This window comes from Thamnophis elegans, chromosome 3 (genome assembly GCF_009769535.1).
Source record: "Thamnophis elegans isolate rThaEle1 chromosome 3, rThaEle1.pri, whole genome shotgun sequence".
Classification (NCBI taxonomy): domain Eukaryota; kingdom Metazoa; phylum Chordata; class Lepidosauria; order Squamata; family Colubridae; genus Thamnophis; species Thamnophis elegans.
In genome coordinates, this window is record NC_045543.1 from 102,192,250 (window position 1) to 102,209,749 (window position 17,500).

The following is a 17,500-nucleotide window of genomic DNA, read 5'->3' on the forward strand; positions in this document are numbered from 1 at the left end:
AGTTAAAATTATCAGTGCTGTAAATAAATTGGAATGTTCCAATGCAGTGCTAAAATGTCATAACAACCTCCCATCATACCTACATGGTACTGTTACTGTAAAATCTAAATGCTGAATATCACAAATGCAAATGCAGTTTTCAGCATTTGTGCATGTATGCATGTGTGCATGTGTGTATGTATATATATATATATATATATATGTGTGTGTGTGTGTATACGTGTGTGTATGTATATATGTATATGTATATTCATACATACAATACACTATAAAGGTTTCTGTGTTAAGATAATTATTTAAAAAACATACAAAATTAAAGTCAGTAATTTTCTTTAAATATTTTTTTCTTCAAAACACATTTTAGGATTTTTTTTTTAAAAAAAAAATCACACTGAAATTAGTTTGAAATCCAAGTAGTAATTCAATTATACATTTAAAAACAGTCAGCTCTAGTAATGTAAGTACTGAGGCTTAATTTCATTAGCATTTTTTTCTTTTGTTGCCAGTGCAAATCCAGATACAGTGAGTACAAACTGGATTATTTTAAAGAACACATGGTTTTAGTGAAACATTTTGTCTTATAATGCAAAACTCATTGCATATGCACGTATGATTAATATTAAATAATATATTTCAGTGCTGATCCATGAGTAAATTCTTACAGCAAGCTCAGTCAGAAACATAATTCACATTACATCAATTTTTGAGTGTTAAAATTGTCATATCAGGTATCCATGTGCAAAACATTTTGTTTTGTTACACTATTCCAAAGAAATTTCTTGTTAGAACTTTTCAGTACTTCCTCTTTCTGTGGTTTCCACACACACATCTGCACACGCACACACATGCACAAACATACACACAAACATACACCTCATCTTCCTATGCTATGGTCTAACAAAACACTTTTCTGATCCAACCAGGTACCAAGTGCATGACTGCCTACATTGTATAGACAATCTTGATGCAGTGAAGAACAAAGGATGGTTTATGTTCATGTGTTGTTCCTAGCAAACATACGGTCCCCTCTCAGGGTGAGGTGCTGGAGCTGATACTGAAGCACTTCTGTATCAGCCGGTTCCTTGATGTTCATTCTGTCTAAATTGAGGTAGTCTAGGGATTTTGAGTGAGCTCTTTTACCTTTGAAAAGGCAGAGAGGCAAAGGACCATGAAATGCCTTGTATGGTTCATAAGGTAGTGGCTTGCTGCATTTATCCCCTGAGCTGGGCATCCGTCGCCTTCTACGGCCATTGATCGCTGGGATCTCATAAGGCTGGTAATATCTGCTTCTGGCTTTGCACACTCGGGAAGAACGAGAAAGTCCTGAATCAAGCTGTTTGGAGCGCAAAGTAGGCCCTATCATTTCAACTTTATTCTGTTCTTCTACAGTGCACTTCTGAGCTAATTTCAGGAGCTCCTCTCCAGTAGTGAAGCCAACCAAGTAATTAGAATCCATGTGGAGGATTTGGTAACCTGAAACAGTCTGGCGCATTGGTGAGCATGGGGTGCTGGAGCAGCGAGGTTTCTCGTTGTCTGTTTTGCTTGTAGCACTCACGTCAGCGATAGGCAAGGGGAGGGGAGCTAGCATAGATCTGGCCTCTCCATTAATGTCAACTTCCATTTTAAGTAAGAATCCAACAACCTAAAAATACAAAAGAGTTGTATTAGCATGACACAAGCACAGATGGAACTGACAAGTGGCAGACTTCTGTCTTTAGATCTCACTTTGCAGAGACTTCATTGTAAACAAGAACATGGTTACAAACAGATGACTGGAGCTCGACTTGCATTCCATTTTTGGCAAAACACTGGTATGTGTCTTTGCCTATCTACCCTTCTTCTTTCCTACCAGGTTCAGCTCCCAACCTTTATCCATAAACTGTAAATAATAATTACCCTCTCAATCCAGGACTACCTGTGGATAGTAAACATAATGATAGTTCTGAGTATAACCATATTTCATTCACCAGATCTTACCCTAATAGTAGAGCCAAAGACAGCAAATTAAAGGGAACCATACAGCTGAAAGAAGTAAAAGCAAAGAATTATCTTCAAGATAAAATTTAAAATGTCGTTTTATTTTCATATGCTACCACCAATTAGGGTCCAAGTCAGTGTTTAATTTTCTTAATTACATGCAGACGAAATCCTTAAACAATAGGAACAGTCGTGTTGGCTTGAATCCTTCTCTATAGAATTCACTGAAAATTGTTTTCCCTAAAGCAACTCTGCCCTTGGTATCTCCTTCCATGTTATACTGAAATGAATCTAATATTCCAAGTACATAGCTAAGCAACAGCTAAAATATCTAGCGTGTTTTTCTAATTACTTTCAGTGGGAGCTCGTTTGTGGGGAATAAGCCCCCAACTCATTTTCTACTCCCTACTCACCCACAGCACACAACCCTTAGAGTACTGAATTTAGCTCAGATAGAAAACAAAGTGATTATGTCTCATATAAATCCCTTAATAAAAACTGGAGTGATCCAGAGATTAGGTTGATGCCCTTTTGTCAGTGGGTTAAGCTGTTCTTATTTACAAAGGGATATTCTTAGTTTGCCACATTTTATAACTTTTTATAATATAACTTTTACAATATAATTCTTGTTTGCAATTATTTGCTTTTGTGATATGGCATTGTCATGTACTGACAATAGAAGGTGTTGTGAAGTTTAGCTGCCTCTAAATGATGCTTGAGAATTTTGGAAGGCAGAACTGTGTTTACTCATGTAACTCTATTCATAAGAAATTAGTATTCATCTATTTTCTGATATGCCGAAAGGTAAATGGATGGATACTGGAGACTCTTCTCCATTCAAAACATTCAGAAAATGAGTAAGACACTATTATCTAACTCCACTTACAATTAACAGGATAACAGAGTTGGAAGGGACCTTGGAGGTCTTCTAGTCCAACTCCCTGCTCAGGAGGAGACCCTATACCATTTCAGACAAATGTTTGTCCAATCTCTTCTTAAAAATCTCCAGTGTTGGAACACCAGAACTTTGGAAGGTAAATTATTCCACTGCATGTTATAAAATTTCTCCTTTGTTCCAGGTTGGTTCTCTCCTTGATTAGTTTCCATCTATTACTTTGTGTTACGCCTTTAGGTGCTTTGGAGAATAAGTTGACTCCTTCTTTGTGGCAACCCCTGAGATATTGGAACACTGCTATCATGTCTCCCCTACTCCTTATTTTAATTAAACTAGACATACTCAAGTCCAGCAACCATTTCTTTCTGATTTCTAGAAATGATAGTAATTTTGATTTTAGACAATCTTGAGCAACCTTAATATTTTGCCCATGTTTAAAGGACTATTTAGGGAGAAAAAAAGCAGCGTGCACCTTCTCACCATCTAGCTTTTTTAAAAAATTGTATGGCATGTGTTAACCAGGGATCACAGAGGTGGCTGGCTGCCTCTGTGAAAGGAATTTTTTCAGGCGGTGTTATCTTTACCCGCGGGATGCCTGAATGCCAGTAGACAATTGGGGGAGGCTCCTTTTTTGTCCCTACACAGTTTATTCGCTCACGGGAATCGACTCATCAATCTCAGCGGTGCGCAGGCCCATGTGAACCACTGTGGCTCCCACTATCTAGCCTATGCCTTATCATTATACATGCATTATATTTGACATTTACATTAAATATACTACCAGGGTCACAAAAATAAAAAAAAATTAAGACATGAGTGCACCTACTGGGATTTGCCAACCTCAAACTAAACAAAAAAGACCAGCAAGTAATAGTAGCAACTTACACCCCCCCCCTATGGTTTACAGAGTCAGCATATTGCCCCCAAGAATCTGGAAAGATGGAAGGCTGAGTCAACTTGAGCCAGCCAGAATCAAACTCCTGGCAGTGAACACGTAAGGCTGCAATACTGCATTCTAACCACTGTGGCAACACAGCTCGTCACTAACTCATCACCATCTCTTGGTTATAACACCCTCATTTACAAAAGGGCTATATGTGATCCTCTACTGGAATCACTTGATAATGTCTATATTTGAACTGATTTTGAATTCTTGATTCTTGGAATGCTTTGTGTAAAACAATCCAAAATGAAACTAACTGAACATGTACTCTCCAAGTGCAGATAATAATGAATAGTAAAAATGGGCACTTTAATAGTTCATTACAGATATGCCCATATACACATACTGGGAACTCTTGAAGTATATTCTTTTATATCTGTATGATTTATTAGGAGTACAATTCATAGAGTATGTATTCAGTCTTTCTAGCCAGAAGTTTATGATTTGTATAGCAAGTATAATTGAAGACCAATGAATTTTAAATCACAACTGAACATTTTACTGAGTGGGTTTGTAGCTGATTCTGGATTTTATTTTTCCTCATTTTTCTGTACCCCAACTGTTCTGGATAGTTGGGGAGAATACTCTGGAATAATTTTTGTAGGGTATTCCCAACAGGTTAATCATTCCCATCTAGTTTTATTAATAGATATTTACCATTAGAATTTGCTCTTTCTTTTAATGTTGTTATTGTAGGCCTCTTTTTGTCAACACTTGAACTAAAAAATAAAATTAGCACAAATAAAGTGCAAGTATTCTTCACAAACTCCCCTGCCCCTCTTCTCTTGTATCACTGCCCTTCAGAATAGTTGTTTAGGTTTTTTTTTAAATTCTGGTATTGATTTGTATGTAGGATAAAACCAGACATCTAAGACTCCTTATATAAGTATGGCACATTGACCTGCAGTTATGATGGATGTACATTAGCAGGTCTCCATAACCTGTGGCCTACCAATCCTCTGATGGCAGGATCCACCACTGCCTAGGTTTTTGCATCACCTTTCATCCCAATAGGCATTCTGCTGAGTACCTGCAGTACCAACACAGCCAGTTCCACTGCTGCTGCACCGCTGAGCAGTTGATCTGCCTGCCAGCTATTCCTTTGTGACCTGTAATTATTTTTAAAGTAAACTTTCCTTTCTACGAGTTATGTGGGTCTGACATTAGCATGGTAATTATATATCTGTTTATGCAATAAATCATGGTGATGCTAATATTGCTGTTAATATGGGCCAATGAACTTGGAAAGCACATTTGCCACATGAAACTGAGTAACACTTGCATTTTCCTTGTAGACTGTGGAATATTACAAAGGACAGCTGGCTGATTCTTTCTTAGCTGTTTTGTACAAATAATTTTGAAGGTCAACAAACTTTTGTTTCCAGTGTAAGGAATAACATTTTAATATCAAGTTCTCTAACGTTCAGCATGATGGCTGAGAAATGTAGAAGAATAGCTAACTTAGCATTACATTTCTCTAAAATGTAATATTTATATCACTTGCTATTCCAGAAAGGCAACAAATCTCAACACAAATTTCATAGACCAAACGCTTTAAGTATTAAAAATGGCAATGTCTGCATGTCCTTACAATTTCCTCATCCAACCCAATGGTCTCCAGTTATGCTGGGGCTACAGTTTTCAGAATTGCCAGTCAACCCAGCTAAATTACCTAAAAATTGTGGATACGTAGTTACAACATATCTGGGAGGAATCATTCAAGTAAAGAATGTCTTATATTAATCAAATAGCATATAAAGGTTACGAACATATGGATTTATTTATTTATTGACTAAAATCTATTATTATTCAACAAAACAAACTCTTCATGGCTGTCAAACTTATATTTTACCCATTGTTCAAAAAACCTTTTAAGTCAGTGAGCTTTAATTCAGTTTTATTAATGTCATTGTTCAAGATGTGCGTGTGTGAGAAGAAGGGTAATAAAAGATATTCTGGGGAGCATCAGCATTTTCTTTTAGAACTCCTCTAGACTCTACATCTGAAAATTACTTCCACGATTAAAGGAACATTTTTAATGCTAACCAAAAAACAAAACTTTTAGAATTTCACAAATTATGAACCCCAACAAAAGAGAAGCAGGATGCATGATTTTCCTGAGCAGTCAGTCAGCTGCATATAGGATCATACTTGATAGGAATAAAGTACTAGCCCTTTAAGGATTCAAGAAATTGTGGCTGGGGTAATGAAGCTATTAATCATAATACTTTAGGTGGAAATTTTTTCTAATGTACAATTTCATAGAACATAACATATACAATATGCAGTAGTTTTACCAACTTGCTTCTCTCCAATTGTAACTGCCAACATTTCAAGAGAGCAAGGATTTTCTCAGAGATCATTTTTATCCAAGAATTCTGTGTGTTTCATTTCATATGCATCCAGTGCCCAATTAGGAAAATTGGTAGTAGTAAAAGGTAGTAAAAAAAAAGAGTAGGGTTGTCATCCTCACTGGACTTATTGTTCTATAGAGAAACTGTAATCAGAGCATGACTCAAACAATCATAAAATCACAGCAGTGGAAGGAGCCATTTAGGCAATCATGTCTATACTTGGTATAAAAATTCAAAGTTAAAAAAAATCATAGAATGTTGTTGTCTCTAGCTCTTCTTTATGTAAGCACTTTTAAACTAATTTATAATATTCAGGTAGTTCTTCCTGCAACTTAAATTATTTCTACTGTGCACTATTAAATGACAAAGCTTTGACCTTCTGTGTGACATTATTTCTGGGACTCAAAGAATGCAGTCATATCCCCTTCCCCCACAAGTCTAAAGTCTAAAGTCTTCTTCCATCTTTTCTTGCAGGATTTTCTTTTTACCCTCTCGTCATCCTTGTGATCTTCTCTTGACCTGTGCAGTTGACCTGAATCCTTCTTAAAATGTGTTTTTTTAAATTGATGTATTGCTGAAAATGGGATTTGACTAACACAGAATAAAATGGCATTTGTGTTATTCTGCAGCTATATTTCATTGCTGACTCATATTGTTTGCAGTTAACGGCTATTCTAAGATCATCTTCACATGTAATGTCATTTAGGCAGGTAACCTGAACTCATGTATGGGATTTCTATTTCCTAAGTGAAAAAGTGCACCTGTCTATATTTAACTTCATTCTATAACTTTCAGCTTCTTTCTTTTAGGATTGGATTATTTTAAATTTTCTAGAGTATTAGCTAAGCCACTAATTTTTTCATGAAATCTGATAAACATTCCATCCCCTTCTTCATCCAAGTCATTAACATGTTAAAGAATATCAATAAAAATGTTTAATATTTCAGTTTAATGAGAACCTACTGAACAACACAGATTTCCTGCAATTTCAAGTCAGCTTTAACCATCAAGCAGAGGATATAATTAAAACATTCTAGAATTTTTGTCCACTCAGCTATAATAGAAAAATATCCACTGATACAAGTCTGTAATTTTCCTAAGAGAGTAATAGTATGAGAAAATGATAAAAGGTGTTTTTTTGCCGTATCACCCATGTAAAATATCACACTCAAATCATTTTTGTTACGGGTGATAATTAAGACTGGTTCATTGTGAAAATGAAATCATATCAACCCATCTTAGTCCCTAGTGATTATTCTCTCCCTAGCAACAGATGTTTCCTAGAAATGTTTTCCGTGTACAGATGTCTGAAAATATTTATGTAGTTCATACATATTATATTTCTTCAGACTTATTCTCCAGAACTTCTATCTTATGTATAATTCAACAGTTCCTTGCATATTCATATATGAAGATTTCTAAAATTTTCAGGCAGTGGATACTTTCAGAATTCATGTAAAGCTTACGACAGAAGAGTTACATGATGTATATGCTTGTTTGTGAAATGGCTAAAACTATAATTATAACCAGTTATTATGCTAATAGGGATATAACTATAAACAGCTGAAGGGAGGGCTTCAAAATAATGATCTTTTAAATCTAGGTTTTTACTTTTACTTTTTTTTTTTTAGAAAAAATAAATCTAAAATCAAACCGAAGAAGTTCAAAGATAAGCAAAACACTACCCAAGGAGAAAATAACACACAGGCAACATATATTTCATTATGAATAAGAGCAGGAAGACAAAAAATAGACTACACAAAAACAAAACCAACAAAACCAGCCAAAAACTAAAAGGCAAGAGTGGCAAAATGAGAGCCAGTTTGTTCTAGTGGTTAAGGCACCAGGCTAGAAAGCAGGAGACCCTGAACTCAAGTTCCACCTTAGCCACGAAAGCTAGCTAGGTAACTTTGGGCCAGTCACTTGCGCTCAGCCCAACCAATCTCACAGGGTTGTTTATGTGAGGAAAATAGGAAGAGGAAGGTGTCCTATGTATGTTTGCTACCTTAAGTTACTTATGAAAATAATAAAAATGGGGAAATGAATGAATGAAGGCATCAGACATGAACAGAACAATGTCTCCCTCCTACATCCTCACCCTTTATTTTTCAAAATTTATCTGGGGTCCACGGAAGTCCCAGAGGTGTTCCTGGATATAAATACGGCACTGGAGACTGGCAGATCCACCATACATTTCCATCTCCTAGATTACAAATAAACATATAAATAACATATATTCATAAATGACTGGAGCCTAATGGATACCAATGAAGATAACTTTGCATATAAATACTTCTACCATATAATTCTATATCATAAAATCATGCATTAGTGTTTAATAAGGATTTTTCCCCCAAACTAGATTCTGGCATGTCTCTCTGATAACTTACATTTGTATGGGATTGTATTAAATCTTACTCTACTGGGCCTGGAATCAGATTAATTTTTAATCTTATTGATCTATTGATGCCTTTTTATGTCTCTCTCTTTGTATGTTTGTGTGTTTGTATGTATATTTATTTTTGTACACACACACACACACACACACACACACACACACACGTCATTACAATAGTAAAAATAATTACACACCAGATTTAGAGAAATAAACATACAGCACATACGCATGTGTACACAAACACACACACCTTCAGGCCTAATCTTAAATATCAAGAGACAAGCTACAAAACTATGATGCTTTGGATATTAACATCCTTCACCCTCTGGCATTCAAAGGGACATAGCATGTATACAATACTCAGATTTTCTGAACCTGTGACGTATATTGTTAGAAGCAGATCTCAGATTTTGCTTGTTAGAAAATTACTTATGGAAATGGCAACAGCAAATCAAAACACAGCAATTTTAGCAATTTTATATCAACACAGCTGACACGCCTAACAGCTGAGCAGCCTAACAGCTGATCCATCGAGCAAGGGCAGCGGCGGCGGCGACACACGGACGATCGGCGTCCTTTAACATCCTGGATACCTGGGTGCCTTAGATGCCCCTGGTGGTCGCCTGCCTGCCCGATCGGGTGAGCCCTGGTCTTGGAAGGTGCCCTAGAGCAGCGGAATGGTGGCAGCGGGAATTGGACGGAAAACGGCTGCCTGAGCTTTTCGCTCTCACGATTGGGTTCCCCCCCACTGTTCTTCCTAGATCTAAACAGCGTGGGGCTTGGAGAGGAACCCTGGTCTTTTCACCTACAGCCAGAAAAAGGAACGGTGAGCTTGGGGGATTTGAAATTGGCTATTACCACCTTCATTATTACCACCACCATTGCGGTAAAGAGGAGGAAATTATCGTGGCTTGAGCGAGCGAATTAAGTGGCGATTTAGCCACTACCATCATAGCTCGCCTGAACGCCCGCCCCTCCCCTATCCTGTATTTTGGTGCCTACCTCTCTCATCGTTGGAGCCTCTCCTTTTACCCCTCTCGTGTCTTGGACAATCTCTTTCCCTGTCTGCCCCCTGCTACTGCGGAGCCATGCTTGCCTGCCTATTTGTTCTTATCTAACACGAGCTTTACTGCCTGGCCTGCGACCATCGGCATTGGCCCGGAACAACTGCCCTTCTCCACCACTTGCTACCACTGCTACTTTGGAACACCCAATATGAACAACGACCATCTGTTTAATATTTGACATCTTGTGGTATATATACTTATGGTGCATTTGGTTTGGGGAAAGGAGCGATAGAGGATGGCAGCTTCAGGGACAGGAACTTGGCATTTTAAAAACTGGGCACTAAGCTGGCACCCCCCCCTTCCCCCTTCTAACTGGTTCCAGTCATCTGTAGACTTTGGATATTTAGACTCTGGCCGTTCCAGGACTTCAGGAGAGGGGGAGGATAAGATACCCCCCTGTATACTACCGTTTTATCTCCTATGGACCGGTATTGTTTATTATTCCACACTTTATCTGGACTTGGAGGGTGTGAGATTGCAAAGCTGGTGCTGGCTGATACCTGGGGCCTGTGCTTTGCCCCCCCTCCATCTACAACTATTTTACAGAATACGGATCATGGACTTTGGCCTCGGATTTCTCTGGAACTGGAGGAAGGGAGGCTGGCTCTTCTGGAACTTATAATTTTTAAATTCTGTGTTGTGCAATTTTAAGCGGGTATGTTGGGTGCGTGGGATTGAATGTGTTAGTATGAAAGACCCACTTTTAATATTATTATTGCTGTATTCTTTTCGTGTTTTAACTATATTGTGGGGACTGTTAGTGTGAGTGTTTGAGTATGTTTGATTCGGAGGACCTGGCGGGGCAAGCGGGGGCCATTGGGGTGGTTGGGGGAATTATGCCCACGGGAGAGAGTCGGAGCATTGCGGTCATAACAGGGAGAGGCAGATATGGCGGGGACTTTAGGGCTGGCCATTACCGGGGAAGGAGGGTTCGCTATATCGCAGAGATCCCTCCTTCCGGCCCTATGAGTCCCACTCCAAGGTCAGATGGCGTGAGCAATCAGGACCCTGGTCTCAGGCTGCTGTCGCTAAATGCCAGGTCTGTTATTCATAAGGCTCCCCTCGTCCGGGACTTGATTGTAGACGAGGGGGCAGACCTGGCATGTATTACTGAGACATGGCTGGGCACGGAGGGAGGAGTCCCCCTCGTAGAGCTGTGCCCAGACGGGTTTCAGGTGCTTCATCAGCCGAGAGCCCAGGGAAGGGGTGGGGGTGTGGCTATTGTAGTCCGGGAGTCTTTAGCTCCTCGTAGGATCCCTGCTCCGGAGCTTGCCGGGTGTGAGTCCCTACTAGTGAAGTTGGACCTCAAGGGTCAAGCGGGTTTGCTGCTAACGTACCTGCCTCCCAACTGCGTTGCAGCGGCCCTCCCTGCGCTCCTCGAGTCAGTAGCCGAGCTAGCAATTGAGTTCCCTAGACTAATGGTTCTGGGGGACTTCAATCTGCCTTCGCTCGGTGAACACTCTGACGGAGCGCAGGAGTTCATGGCTTCCATGACAGCCATGGGCCTGACCCAGGTAATTCGAGGCCCTACCCACTCAGCGGGGCACACACTCGACCTCGTATTCCTCTCGGAGCAGTGGAGTTATGATCTTGGTCTGAGGGGAAATGAGATCATTCCCCTGTCGTGGTCAGACCACTACCTACTGAGGCTAGACTTCCGGAGGCCAAACCCCCACCGTGGGGAGGAGGAACCGACCAGGTGGTTCCGCCCCAGGCGACTGATGGACCCTGTTAGGTTCCAGACGGAGCTTGGGGTCATTCCAGATGCTCTCGCCCACAGTTCGGCGGAGACTATTGCTGCGGCCTGGCACTCGGCGGCATCGGAGTCTCTGGACCGAATTGCGCCACTACGGCCCCTCCGGGTCAGCGGCTCGCGGAGGCCCCCTTGGTTCACCGAGGAGCTCCGCGAGATAAAGCGCCGGAGGAGACGCCTAGAGGACCTGTGGAGGTCCGACAGGTCCGTATCGAACCGGGCACTGTTGACAGCTTGCACCAAGGAGTATATTTGGGCATTGAGAACCGCCAAAAGATCACACATTGCCTCCTTGGTAGCGTCCGCCGAGTCTCGCCCGGCCGCCCTGTTCAGGATAACCCGCTCCCTCCTAAATAGGAGGGAGACGGGGAACCCCCTGCAGGGTAAGGCTGAGGAGTATAGTCAGTTCTTGGCGGACAAAGTTGCTCGGTTTCGATCGGAACTGGACTCCACCCCCGCAGATCCAGCCGAGACACAGGGGAATAACTTGGTAGACCATCTCTGGGTTGAGTTCCAGGATGTTGCCTCCGGGGATGTGGACAAGGCTATGCGAGCTGTGAGTTCCTCCACCTGCATACTGGACCCGTGTCCCTCTTGGCTGACTGCCAACAGCAGAGAGGTGACACGAGGCTGGATCCAGGCGGTTGTTACCGCCTCTCTTCGGGAGGGACACCTCCCCACCGCGCTTAAGGCGGCGGTGGTGAGGCCCCTCCTGAAGAAACCGTCTTTGGATCCAGCAGTTCTTAATAACTATCGTCCAGTCTCCAACCTCCCCTTTGCGGGGAAGGTTGTTGAGAAGGTGGTGGCCTTACAGCTTCAGCGTACCTTGGAGGAAGCTAACTATCTTGACCCCTTCCAGTCTGGCTTCAGGCCCGGTTACAGCACTGAAACCGCTTTGGTCGCATTGACCGATGATCTCTGGAGAGCCAGAGATGGAGGCCACGCGTCCATCCTGGTTCTCCTTGACCTCTCAGCGGCTTTCGATACCATCGACCATGGTATCCTTCTGCGACGACTGCGGGAGGTGGGGGTGGGCGGCACTGTTTTACAGTGGTTCTCCTCCTACCTCTCGGACAGGTCGCAGTCGGTGTTGGTGGGGAGGGAGAGATCGTCCCCGAGGCCCCTAACCTATGGGGTGCAGCAGGGCTCGGTTCTGTCCCCCCTGCTATTTAACATATACATGAAACCGCTGGGCGAGATCATTCGGAGGCACGGGATTAAGTACCACCAATATGCGGATGATACGCAGTTGTATCTGTCCGCCCCGTGCCAACTCAATGAAGCGGTGGACGTGATGAACCGGGGCCTTGAGGCTGTTAAAGACTGGATGAGAGCTAACAAACTGGTGCTCAACCCGGAAAAGACCGAGTGGCTGTTGTGTTTTCCTCCCAAAAATTCGGCTAGCGTTCCATCAATCAGGCTGGGGGGACAAAATTTATACCCCTCAGACAGGGTCCGCAACTTGGGAGTCCTCCTGGACCCACAGCTTAGTTTCGACCATCACTTGTCAGCTGTGACCAGGGGGGCATTTGCCCAGGTTCGCCTGGTGCGCCAGTTGCGGCCCTACCTGAACCGGGAGGCTCTCACAACAGTCACTCGAGCCCTTGTGATCTCTAGGCTGGAATACTGCAATGTGCTCTACATGGGGCTGCCCTTGAAGAGCATCCGACGACTTCAGCTAGTTCAGAACGCGGCCGCGCGAGTGATCATGGGCGCACCACGGTTCGCCCATATAACACCGATCCTCCGTGAGCTGCACTGGCTACCTGTCGATCGTCGGGTGCACTTCAAGGTTTTACTTACCACCTATAAAGCGCTCCATGGTAGTGGATCTGGCTATCTGAGAGACCGCCTCCTGCCAATTACCTCCCTGCGTCCCATCAGATCGCACAGAGTAGGCCTCCTCCGAATTCCATCCGCCAGTCAGTGCCGACTGGCGACTACGCGGAGGAGAGCCTTCTCAGTTGCAGCTCCGACACTATGGAACAACCTCCCCGTGGAGATCCGTACCCTCACCACCGTCCAGGCCTTCCGCACAGCCCTCAAGAACTGGCTATCCCGTCAGGCCTGGGGATAGGATTACTCTCACCCCGCCCGAATGTTGAGTGAATGGTGTGTTTTTATGGTTAATTTCTTTTATTCACGTTTCTTTTTCTTTTTAAGTCTTGTCTTGCACTCCCTTCCCTCCATTGTGGGCGGCATATAAATGTTTAATAAAATCCTAAAAAAATAATAATAATAATAATGTATAATTTTACTGGATTGCTGGGTATGATTTTGGGCTACAATGCTCTTATATTCAGTATTATTGAATACAGTATTATTGTTTGGCTTAATGTTTTAAAGTTAATGTTGCCATTAGTTTTTATGTTACTGTTAACAATTGTTTTAAAAGATAGTTTTGTTACTATATACCTTTTTTTTCTTTTTTTACTCTAAAAGTCAACCACAAAAAACCAAAATTTAAAAGTGAAGCTGCAGAACTAAAAGTCCTGGGATTATCTTTAAAAAAATCAGGTGAGAAATAAAATTACTGCAGGACAGTATTTATTTATAGCATGCTGCCTTTGCTGAAAATATTCAGCAGTCATCTTATCTGCAAAAAAAAAAAAAAGCCTTCAAGCATTGGCATGATTTTTAACAACTTTGCCATTGGTTGAAATGAAAACATTACATTTTTCTTGTCTAAACACCAAATTTTATTTGCAGTCATTCTGCAGAGATTCCTCCTCATTATTTAGATCTGATTTAAGGGAGCAGATCTAGGAAGATACATTTGAAGGCAAGCCAGATGAAAGCAAACTCTCTGTTATGCAGGGAATCTGTAGCTGCCAAGAGCTCTCCATAGTGCTACTTCCTTTTATGGACAATGAGGCAAGGCAGCAGTACCATGGAGAGTCCTTGAAGCACGTGGGCATACATACGCACAGGCTTAAAAACTATGCTTCAGAATCAGCTCTATTCCTCAATGGGAATAGACAGCGGTGCCATGAAGTATATGCTGCAAATAGCAGATGGCAAAATGTCAGAGCTCCACTACCTACTATGAAACTGCAAACAAAGTACATCAAACATCAAAAGCTGTACATAGCCTGAAGCTTGCTCAGATTTATGGCTTTGCTCTCTGGCTTCTTAAAGTCTTATAAAATCAAAGGTTTAATATAGTCAAATGGCTTACACTTAAGAGCCGGAGTGTTCATGAAGGAATCGCACTGCTTTCACATTTGTTTTTCACTGTAAAAATATTGACACCTCCTACAAGGTATATCTCCTACCTATGCAAAGGGTAAGTATATGTAGGATACAGCAAGGATCAAAATGCCACTGAAACCAGCAGCATGTTTAAATAGAGACTGGGCTACTTCTCTGAATGCGAACGTTATTTAATAGTTTTAATCTTAAAACCCGTTCATAAAATAGCTAATAAGCAAAGACTGGCGGTCCAAGAACGAACGTCATACATGTTAAGCCACACCAAGCTTAGGTAAGTATACCCCGAGAGTCAAAAGCACACGTATTCACACGCCCACAACAACCTACACCGGGCACAAAAGTAGGCCAAACGACGGCTCGCACTTTTTATAAACACCGCACGCGCGAATTCGACCTCTACGCATTCCCCGAACGAAACCCCACAACGCGCCGCCTTCGCCGAGCCAGAGACACGCAGACACAATGAAGCTACTGCTGCGTCACGGATGCTCGGGAAGGCAGGCAGGCGCGCGCGCGCAGGGATTTCTGCGCTCGCAGGGGGTCCGACGGGCACCCGCAAACCCAGCCACAGCGTCGGCGAGTGTTTACCTTGCAACCGCGCATATAGGTGACCTCTAGAGAACCGGCCACCTCATCTCCGCCGTCGGGAATCTCAAGAGGCAGCCCCCTCCCCCTCCCGGGCTTCCACCAAGCCGGGCGCGCCCGCTGTGTTTACAAGCACTGGGTTGGCAGCGCCCACCCACCTATCCCTTCCCTCCGCCAAGCACACGCGGGCTTGTGCCACAAGGACGCCCGCACCGCAGTCAGCGGGTGGGAGCGCGCCTGCTCCCTCTTCGCGTCGCCGCTCCTCGTCCGCCCGGCTGCCGCCTCGCCCTCCTGCTCTGCAGCTCTTACGGCTGCCGGGGCCCATCCCGCCCGCAGCCTTCCAAGGGCGGGCCGCAAGCCCTCCACCGGCTCAAGCGCCGTCTTTGGCGTCGCGCCCCCACCCCTCCTCCCTCCACTCCAGGCCTACCGACACCATCCCGGTCTCCTCCTACCTGCGGTCCAGGATGCCGGGGCCTGCGGGCCGCGCTCCCGCCGCCCGCGACGCTGAGCAAGCGAAAGAGCAAGGCGAGAGGCAAGCGGCAGCCCCTCCCCGCTCTCTTATTTTGCCGGCTTGGGGCGGGGATTGGAGTTGGCGTGGCGAGGCGGAGAGCCGCTCCTCCTGCCGCGGTCCCGCCCACCGGTGCCTCCGTTAAGGCCCTGCCTTATTTCCCGGCCTGGCTCTAAGCGTGGGAAATGCGGAGCGCGTAAAGTCGTTTTTGCCTTCTAGCGGCGCCTTTCTCCCCCTACCCGTCCTTACTCCTTTGGTGGCCGCCGCCGCCTTTCGCGCGTTTTTGTTCGGTCAGAGCTGATGGAATTCATGAAGTCATAAAAGAAGGAAAAGAAAGTTCCGGGCACTTGACACTTTTTCGCCTTATCTCAGTCCAGGACATTCGTAGTTGGAAATCAAGCCCATACATTCTCGGGCACCCATAGGCCTTCGTGAGGCTGTAAGCTTTCTTTCATGAAATCTGGGACTACGACAAGGGTGACAAAAGATGTTATGACATCCATTTGCCTCTCAGGTGGCTGACTGGCCTTAGCGCTAAACTGTTAGTACTTGGATGGGAAATTATTAGAGCAATTGGTGGTTGGGGAATTCTGGGAGTTGAAGTCCACGCATCTTAAACGTTTCCAAGTTTCAGAAATATCTAAATATCAGGACGGGTGGACAACGCTGGAAAATCGAAAACATCCTGGAAGAACACAAAATGTTTTTCCCCTGTTAAGAAAGATGGCTGGACAATAAAGACAACAGGATTCAAAGTAAACTGTTTTCCTTTAGAAAGTCCTTCCCAAACCTGAGTAAATTGCCCATAATTGGGTAAAAATGTTTTTTTTCCCCTTTGGGTAACAACACATGAACCCATTACCCAAGAGATAAGTATTTTAAGATTGCCAGATTTTTAATAAATTAAATTTCTCAGTAGACCTGATTTCATCTTGCTGTTGTGTCCTTTTCAGTTTGACTGGTTTAGCTAACAGCTCTTCCTTAGAAATTTTATCCTTTTTTCTCTCCAAATGTTTACCCGTCAGTGGTGGCTTCTGTTGCAATGTCATTTCATTTAACATCATGACATATGAGATAGCTTAGGCTGATAGCAACTAGATATAAAGCAATTAATTCATAAATTTCATGAGATTGTGAGAATTTCAACATAGGAGTCTCCCAGTTCTTTTCCAGGATACAGATTTAAAGTTAATATATCATTGAATACACTAAGTCTTTTATGTTGCAAGTCTTTGAACACTGTGTGCGTGTGTACGTACATACAACAAATACAGAGTACAATACAATAGCAGAGTTGGAAGGGACCTTGGAGGTCTTTTAGTTCAACCCCCTGCGTAGGCAGGAAACCCTATACTATTTCAGACAAATGGCTATCCAACATCTTAAAGACTTCCAGTGTTGGGGCATTCACAACTTCTGGAGGCAAGCTGTTCCACTGATTAATTATTCTAATGGTTAGGAAATTCCTTCTTAGTTCTAGGTTGTTTCCCTCCTTGATTAGTTTCCACCTTGATTAGATAGATAGATAGATAGATAGATAGATAGATAGATAGATAGATAGATAGATAGATAGATAGATAGATAGTCATTATTATCTATTTACCCTTACTAGTAAAATTATTATACACTAAATAAAGGAGAATTGAAAGAATAGAAACTGCAGGAAAAAATACATAAACAAGTTATTTCTAATGTTCATAACAAGTATAAACAGTTTTTCCATTTTTTATTTATTTATTTATATAACATAAAAATTTAATTTCCATCAAACTGTAATCTGAGTACAATTGAAGTATAAACAAATAAC

At 42.7% G+C, this 17,500-nt stretch overlaps 1 protein-coding gene across 1 annotated transcript; it reads right to left on the reverse strand.

Annotated features, from left to right (window-relative positions):
- Positions 1–222: 222 nt before the first annotated feature.
- Positions 223–15,718, reverse strand: MACIR (macrophage immunometabolism regulator). Its single transcript, XM_032212676.1, has 2 exons — positions 15,638–15,718; positions 223–1,642 (listed from the first exon to the last, which is right to left on the reverse strand). The coding sequence occupies exon 2, from the start codon at positions 1,619–1,621 to the stop codon at positions 995–997; it is 627 nt and encodes a 208-aa protein (XP_032068567.1). The 5' UTR covers positions 1,622–1,642; positions 15,638–15,718; the 3' UTR covers positions 223–994.
- Positions 15,719–17,500: the final 1,782 nt, after the last annotated feature.

Coding starts and splice junctions, on each gene's coding strand:
- MACIR (XM_032212676.1), bottom strand. CDS start 1,621: ATGGAAGTTGACATTAATGGAGAGGCCAGATCTATGCTAGCTCCCCTC.